Below are 8533 nucleotides of genomic sequence, written 5' to 3'. Positions count from 1 at the left end.
CTAGTTTAGGTATCAGGGTAATACTAGCCTGTAGAATTAGTTAGGAACCATTTATTCATCTTCATTTTTTTTGAAATAGTTTGAGGATAGGTATTAACTCTAAATATTTGAGGGAATTCACAAGTGAAGCCGTTTGGTTTTGGACTTCTCTTTGTTGGGAATTTGTTAAGCACTGATTCAGTTTCATTACTAGTAATTAATTGGTCTGTTCAGATTTTCTGTTTCTTTTGGGTTTAGTCTGAGATTGTATATTCTTAGGAATTTATCCATTTTTTCTAGGTCTTCCAATTTTTTTTTTTAACGTTTATTTATTTTTGAGACAGAGAGAGACAGAGCATGAACGGGGGAGGGTCAGAGAGAGGGAGACACAGAATCTGAAACAGGCTCCAGGCTCTGAGCTGTCAGCACAGAGCCCGACGCGGGGCTCGAACTCAAAGACCGTGAGATCATGACCTGAGCTGAAGTCGGCCGCTTAACTGACTGAGCCACCCAGGCGCCCCAGTACCATACTGTTTTGATTACTATAGCTTTATAGTTTAGCTTGAAATTAGGAAGTTTGATGCCTACTACTTTTTTCCTCTTAGGATTTCTTTGGCTGTTCAGAGTATTTTGTTCCATATAAATTTTAGGATTTTTTTTCTACTTCTGTAGAAACATGCCATTGGAATTATGATAGATACTATATTGGACCTACAGATTGCATTAGGTAGTATGGACATTTTAACAATGCTTCCAGTCCAGGAACACAGGATACCTTTCCACTTATTTGTATCTTCTTCAATTTCTTTCATCAATGTATTATAGTTTTCAGAGTACAGATCTTTTACTTCCTTGGTTAAATTTGTTCCTCAGTACTTTGGTGCTATTGTAAGTGGGATGATGTTGTTTATTTGTTTTTCAGGTCATTTCTTATGGTTAATTTAATGTTAACTTAATATCCTGCAACTGTACTGAATTCATTGATCTAACAGTTTTTTGGTAGAGTCTTTAGGATTTTCTATTTATAAAATCTTGTTACTACAAATAGAGACAATTTTATTTCTTTTTATTTCTGATGCTTTTTATTTCTTTCTTGCCTGATTGCTCTATAAGGACTTCCAGTACAGTGGTGAATATGAATGGTGAGGGTGGGCACCCCTGTCATGTTCCCTATCTTAAAGGAAAAGCTTTCAACCTTTCACCATTGAATATTATATTAGATGTAGGTTTATAATATATACTATGTTGGGGTTCATTCCTTCTATACATAATTGTTAAGAGTTTTTATCATGAAAGGATGTTGCATCTTTTTCAAATGCTTTTTCTGCATCTATTGCAATGATCACATGATATTTTTTTCTTTCATTCTGTTAATGTCATGTATCTCATTGATTGGCACATGTTGAGCCATCTTTGCATCCCAGGTATAAATCATGCTTGATCCTTGTAAATGATCCTTTCATGAGCGGAACTCAGTGTGCAGTGTTCTGTTGAGAATTTTTGCATCTGTATTACCAGGGATATTGGTTCATAGTTTTTCTTTTCTGGTAGTGTCTTTTTCTGGCTTTGGTTATTGGTGATGTTGGCTTGTAAAAGGAGTTTGTGAGTGCCCCTCCTCTTTGATTTTTTTTTTTTTTTTTGGAAGAATTTCAGAGGGATCAGTGTTAATTTTATTTTAAATATTTGGTAAAATTTACTAGCAAAGACATTTAGTCTTGGAATTTTCTTTGTCGGAAGAGTTTTAATTACTGATTAAATCTTATACTAGTAAATGGTGTAATTCAGACCGTTTCTTCTTGATTCAGTCTCAGTAGATCATATGCTTCCAAGAATTTTTACATTTCTTCTAGGTTTTCCTATTTGTTGGCATGTAATTGGTCATAGTAGCCTTTTATGATTGTATTCCTGTAGTAGCCGTTGTATTATCTCCTTGTTTGATTCATAGTTTTTTTATTTGGTTCCTCTTTTTTTTCTTGATTTATCTAATCGTTTTGCCAATTTTATATTTTCAAAGAACTACCTCTTCGTTTGGTTAATGTTTTCTACTGTATTTCTGTTCTATCCTTCATTTATTTCTGCTGTAATCTTTACTTTTTCCTTTCTTATTCTAACTTGGGGTTCATTTTGTTACTCTTTTTCTGCTTCTTATTTATCTGGGAGGTTTATTGCTATGAGCTTCCCTCTTCAAACTGCTTTTACTACCTCTCATAAGTTTTGGTATGTGTGTTTCCATTGTCGTTTGTCTCAAGATAGTTATTTCCCATTTCCTCTTTGATCCATTGGTTGTTCAGGAGAGTGTTGTTTAATTGCCATTTTATCCTGCAGTTTCCCTTTCATTATAGTTATTTGGTATGATTTCATTGTTCTTAAATTTGTAAGAATTATTTTTTGTCCTAACATATGTCCTAACATATCCTAGAAAAATGTTCCATTTACACATGGGAAGAATATATTCTGTTCAGATAGAATGTTCTGTATATTATTACTCTTATGTCCCATTTTGTCTATAGGCTGTTCATATCAGCATTTTCCTTACTGATTTGCTGTCTGCATGATCTACCCATTGTTGAGTGGTGTATTAAAGACCCCATCTATTACTGTGTTGTTGCTTATTTCTTTTAGGTCTGTTCATTTTTGCTTTATGCTTTTATGTGCTCTGATTATAACACTGGGTATATAAATATTTACAGTTGTTAGGTTATCTTGATGTATAGACCCATTTACCAATTACCTTTTGTCTCTTTTTATAATTTTTAAAGTCTCTTTTGTCTGATACAAGTATAGCTTCCCCTGCCCTTTTTTTTTTTTTTTTCTTCTTTTGGTTACCAATTGCTTAAAATGCCTTTGCTTCACTCTCAGTCTGTTTGCCTTTGAGTCTGAGGTGGGTCTCCTGTAGGACAGGATATTGTTGGGTCTTGTTATTTTAATCCACTTAGCCTTTCTGTGTCTTTATATTGGGGAATTTAATCTGTTGACATTTAAAGTAATTGTTGATAAGGATTTACTGTTGCCTTTTTGTTGTTTCGTGGTTTATGGATCCATTGTTCCTTGTTTCTTATCCTGTTGTCTTTGTGGTTTGATGTCCTGTCATTATCAATCTGCTTTGACTTGTCATCTTTTGTGTAACTACTACAGGTTTTTCCCTGTAGTTACCTTGAGGCTTACATAAGATGTTTTAAAATTTAGCACTCTGTTCTAAACTAATAGCAACTTTAATTGAACTACTAAGCTTTATACTTCTCACATTTTACTTAATGTTGCAATTTACATATTATTGTGTAATAACAGACTATTGAAGATAGGGTTACTTTTACTATATGTGTTTTTTTTTTTTTTTAATTTTTTTTTCAACGTTTATTTATTTTTGGGACAGAGAGAGACAGAGCATGAACAGGGGAGGGGCAGAGAGAGAGGGAGACACAGAATCGGAAACAGGCTCCAGGCTCTGAGCCATCAGCCCAAAGCCCGACGCGGGGCTCGAACTCACGGACCGCGAGATCGTGACCTGGCTGAAGTCGGACGCTTAACCGACTGCGCCACCCAGGCGCCCCACTATATGTGTTTTTAACGTTTAGTCTTATGACTTACACACCACCATTATCCTGTTACAGAATCCATTTTTAACTATCAATACTAGTGAGTTGTACACTGCCTTATGTTTCTATGCTATTAACTAGTGATCTTTTATTTTCACTCAAAGAACTCCCTTTAGCATTTCTTTTAAGGTAGGTATAGTGGTAATGAACTCCCTCAGCTTTTGTTTGTCTGAGAAAGTCTATCCTTCCTTTATTTTTGAAGGACACCTTTGCCAGGCATAGAATTCTTGATTGAAACTTTGGGTTTTTCTTTTTTTCCTCCCTGTATTTTGAATATGTCTTCCCATTGTTTTCTGTCCTGAAAAGTTTCTGTTGAGGGATCCAGCCTTGTTTGGAATTCCCTTTTATTTTCCCTCTGTTTTCTCTTATTGCTTTGAAAATTCATGGTCTTTGATTTTTGCCATTTAATTGTGAAGTGTCTTGATTTAGCCCTATTTGGGTTCAGCCTGTTTGGGATCCTTTGGGCCTCTTGGATCTGGATGTCTATTTCCCTCCCCAGGTTTGGGAAGTTTTCAGCCATTATTGCTTTAAATATACTTTCTGTTGTTTCTTTTTCTCCTTCTAGAATTCCCCTAATGCAAATATTATTTGCTTTCATTGTGTCCAGTAATTCCTGTAGCCTCTTTTCACTTTCTTTCATTCTTTTTGCTCCTCTAATTTCAGTGGTGGTTTTTTTGGGTTTTTTTTTCCAGTTCACTGCAGTGTTCTGCATGGTTGAGTCTGCTTTTAAAACCCTTTATTGAATTCTTCAGTTATATTTTTCAGCTCTGATTTTGGGGCTTGTGGGTTTTTTTGTTTGTTTGGTTTGGGGATGATTTCTACTTTGTTGAACTTCTTGTTCATGTATTGTTTTCATAACTTTATTTAGTGGTCTGTGTGTTCTTATAGCTCACTAAACTTAATTACAATTATTCTGAATTTTTTATCTGACAGCTCAGAGGTCTCCATTTCTTTTGGGTCAGTTACTAGGGCGTCATTCATTTCCGTTGGTATGTCATACTTACCTGACTTTTCAAGATCTTTGATTCTTTATGTTGGTCTCTGTGCCTTTCTTTAAGTGGTCTCCTCTTTCAGACTTAGCATGTTTGATTTGGCAGAGACATTTCTTCACCAGTCAGCTTAGTGTGGGTTTCTGGACAAGTCTGCTGGTAACATCCTTGGGTAGGTGGGGCCTCCTAGTAGAGTCTATTTTTAGGCAAGCAGCTGTTAATGCTCTGAGGTAAGGGGTATGGCACTGGCCAAGAACAGCTAGATAACACTGCTGGCTCGGTTCCCTCCTCAAGGGAAGCTGTGGGATGATCTTCGCGATTTCCTGAAATCTCTGGTCAGGCTTACTCGAAGGTTGGGACTGGGTACTACGTTGGCCTTCGTTCAGGCTATGAACTAGCTTCTCTGCCCTTGCAGGGCGGCTGGATAGGACCCGGGGCCTGCACAGCTTGTTCGGGGACCTGATTCAGGAAAGAGTGTGCACTTAACATCCTGGTCAGATGAGGCCACTGGTTTTGCTCTACAGATGTGGAAAGCCCAGAGCTATACTCCATCAAGTGACACTGTAAATGGGGCCTTTGGATGAGCTATGCATTTCCCTGTGTGCTCTGGTAAGGTCCCCTATGTGGCTGGGTTGAAGGCTGAATTCAGCAATAAGTAGGCTATGAATTACTTTCCCTGGTTGGGTGCAGCAGGAAAAGCAGCTCAAAAGCCGTCAGTGCTTTCTTCTGGACTCCAGTCAACCCAGGCCTCGAGTTCCCTGGCCAAACAGAGCCACTGGATTTGCTTTGGGTGGCGTCAGTTCTGTCCACCTGCTTCTTGGCTTAAGAGCTGCTGGGCCACATAGCTTCCAGGTATTCTGGTGAGCCCTTCCTGTCAGAAGGGGCAGGGGGTCACGTTCTGTAGGCACAGGGGCCGGAGAGGGCTATGTCTCTGGTTCCTGTTGGAGCAAGACTGGAAGGGCCCGCTTGAGGCGACTCCCAAATTTTCCTGGCTAGATTTTCTGATCAGGAGGGACTGGGGGCCGTGCTCTGCAGCAGGGGTAGCTGTGGCTCAGCTCTTCTGCCAGGGCATGGGCAGAGCAGGCAGCAAGGCCAGAACTCCTTCTTTAGGGACCCAAATTTGGCAGGCCTGAACCTTGCCAAATTCCCCGGTCAGACTGTGCCACTGACCTGGCTTGCAGATGAGCGTACACGCTGGTTGGGACTACTGCTTGGCCTGTGCTCATTGGAACGCCGTCTTCCAAGACCCAAGTGCTGGTTGTTGGAAGCCCCTCCCTGCTTCTCGGTCTCAGGCTCCTAGAGGTTGAGCCCCACAGCTTTCCCCGAAGTCCTTGTGGAGTGAAACCAGAGTATGGGCTCCAACTAAGTACAACATTAGGTAGGCGGGGGGCTGGATATCACCCATGGGCTCTCCCCACCGGAGGAACCGGAGGCTTAGGGGAGAAGTCTCCACGTAGTGCTGAGCCGGCATGGGGGAGGGGCAACGTGGTCAGCATGTAGCTGTTCCTCTTACCCTTCCAGTGCAGTCCATCTTGGTCTCTCTTTTGCTGTGGGGTGCCTTAGCCTCACTCCTGAGCTCTAGGATCCTTTCATTGGTGTCCTATCCAGGAACAGTTGTTAGTTGCCTTCTTGTGAAGGGGAGTATACTCAAGAACTACCTGTGTTACCATCTTGGTAGTGTTACTCCCCTCCCCTCTCTTACCTTGTTCCCATTTCAGCAAAATTTTTAATACGTTACCCTATTAGCAGATTTCAAAATATTGATGTAGACTATAAAAGTAATCCCTTTACATTATAGAATGTACTGATAATTAAAAACCACACAGTTGTAAATGTTTGTTATCTCCGTCCAAACTTTCTCTGCTGAGTTTCTTCAGATCATTTATAACCCAGTAAAGTCCCATCTGTTACCAAAAGACAGGAGAATGATTCTACTTCAAATGTGCATTTTAACAAAACAAACTTTTCAGAACTTTCAGCAGTCAGTTGTTACTGTTAAATCATATTAACCAGGTACACAGTGTCTCAAGTGATCAGTGACAAAACTTTTTCTATTTGTTAAATAGGACCACCAGATTCTCTAGTTTTTAACTGGTATTTTTCCTTATCAAAATATTACACTACTAACTTTGTTACACTTCAGGAGTCATGGTGGTGGTAACACAGTCTCCGCAGTCTGCAGTCTCCGGAGGAGTAATAAAAGGTTGTTGTTTTAAAATGTTACGTTTTATAACATTTACAGTTTAAAATGTTATATTTAATGTGATCTGAATTCTTAAGAACCAAAGAGTAAATGTTATTTCTATTTTATTAGGTATTAGACCCGTTAGAGAAAGTGAGTTATAAGTTTCAGCAATTTTTAAATGATGAGATTGCAGAAAAAGGCAACAAGATTATTATTAACAGTTCAAAATATATTATCTAAAGAAAAGTTAAAGTGATTGTGAAACCTGAAAAGCTCAAGCAGTTACAGACCTCGTCAGTTACAGAGACATCTGCTAACCACAAGGGGTATGTTTCTGCCGGGTGCTCCATTACTAGAAATACCGATAACGGAGGAAGGCAATGTCAAGGGATTTCGAAAACAAAATACGTATCTGGGAGTGAAATAAGGGTGAGGGCTGAGGACAGCAGGTGGGGGAGAAGGGGTCGGCACTCTGAGCAGATGCATGCTGTGAAAGGAAGATCTGTGCCAATAACTCAGGTGATAGAAGAGGTCAGCGCTACGTAGTAAACAAAACTTTCAGAATCCAGAACTGAAAATGGGGAGTAACTTTTCCTTCTATATCGTTGGTAAAAGAAATGGCTACTTCCTGTTCTTCAGCATGTAAAGAAAGTAAAAGCCGGACTTTTTTTTCCCTTTCCATTGCTACGTTTTATAATTCTCAAAGACATGTATCATTTCTTGAATGATTTTTTTATTTTGAATTGCACTGCGCCCTTCTTTTTGGAAAGTGTTTCTTGTGTGTCCTTTATTTTGGAACTCCACAGAGAAACTTCAGGCAGTGAGAAACACAGCTTCGTCAGAATCACGGTCCTTGCCACTGTCTTCGCTTGGTGCGCACTCCCCACCACTTGGGGACCGACAGCTCAAGTCCTCCACCCCGGACTCTTGATCGCTGTTGGCCGACAGATCCGGATCTGAGCTTTTCAAATTGTCTTGGGTTAGAATGAGAGCAGAATCTTCATCACCTTGTGAAGGACTCCTGGATGGAAAGGATTTCATGTTTCCACTGTAATCCTGGGGAGTGTTGGCTGTGCTGTTGTCTGAGGTAGAAAACCCTGAGTGTTTGCTGGGTTCGCTTTGCTTAGCCTTCACTTTAGTGTGATTTAACTGGACTTTCTGAATTTTTTCCAGCCTCTAAAAAAAAAAAAAGTTTTTTAGGGAAAAATCATAAATAATTTAGTATTTATTACTTTCCACCTGGGTATAATCTTAAGGACACGGGATTTAAATGGACTTGGGTTCAAAGCTAGACTTTATGACCTCGGACAAAATAGATTATGTGAGACTTGGTTTCTTCATCTCGAATTAAATGAAGGTAAATACCAGCTTTACTATAGGTTTTCTATAAAATGCAAAAAAAGAAAAAAAATAATAACATAGGTAAAGCTCCTGGCAATCAGTAGTCATCTTTTCTAGACCTATAATGTTTTACATGATGATTTTCATCCTGTAAACTCAAAATGCATTTTTAAAACATCAGGAATGAGGTGTTTATTATCTAATTTTTTAAATTAAGAAACATCACTTAACCACAAAACACCTTCTAAAGTATACAGTTCAGTGGTTTTAGTATGTTCGCAAGGTTATACAACAATTCCCTACTACCTAATTCCAAAATATTTTCATCATCCTCGAAGAAAACCCCATAACCATTAGCAGACACTCCCCATTTCAGCCTCCCACAGCTCTGGCCGCCACTAAGCTACTTTCTATCTCTATGGATTTGCCTCGTCTGGACATTT

General features: G+C 39.1%; 1 protein-coding gene across 2 annotated transcripts in view; it reads right to left on the bottom strand.

Moving 5' to 3' along the window:
• Positions 1 to 6957: 6957 nt before the first annotated feature.
• The window catches only part of MTMR7 (myotubularin related protein 7), a 125811-nt gene continuing 124235 nt past the window's right edge, over positions 6958 to 8533 (bottom strand). For both annotated transcript variants that reach the window (XM_040490073.1, XM_040490074.1), the window contains one exon: positions 6958 to 7925. In XM_040490073.1, coding sequence (XP_040346007.1) covers positions 7563 to 7925 — 363 coding nt within the window. In that variant the 3' untranslated portion in view covers positions 6958 to 7562. The remainder of the gene's footprint in view (positions 7926 to 8533) is intronic.

The sequence above is a fragment of the Herpailurus yagouaroundi genome, unplaced genomic scaffold (genome assembly GCF_014898765.1).
Source record: "Herpailurus yagouaroundi ecotype Mexico unplaced genomic scaffold, PumYag 181, whole genome shotgun sequence".
In the NCBI taxonomy this organism is placed as follows: Eukaryota; Metazoa; Chordata; class Mammalia; order Carnivora; family Felidae; genus Herpailurus; species Herpailurus yagouaroundi.
The sequence above is the reverse complement of the archived record's forward strand: the minus strand, read 5'-3'. Positions and strand labels throughout refer to the sequence as shown.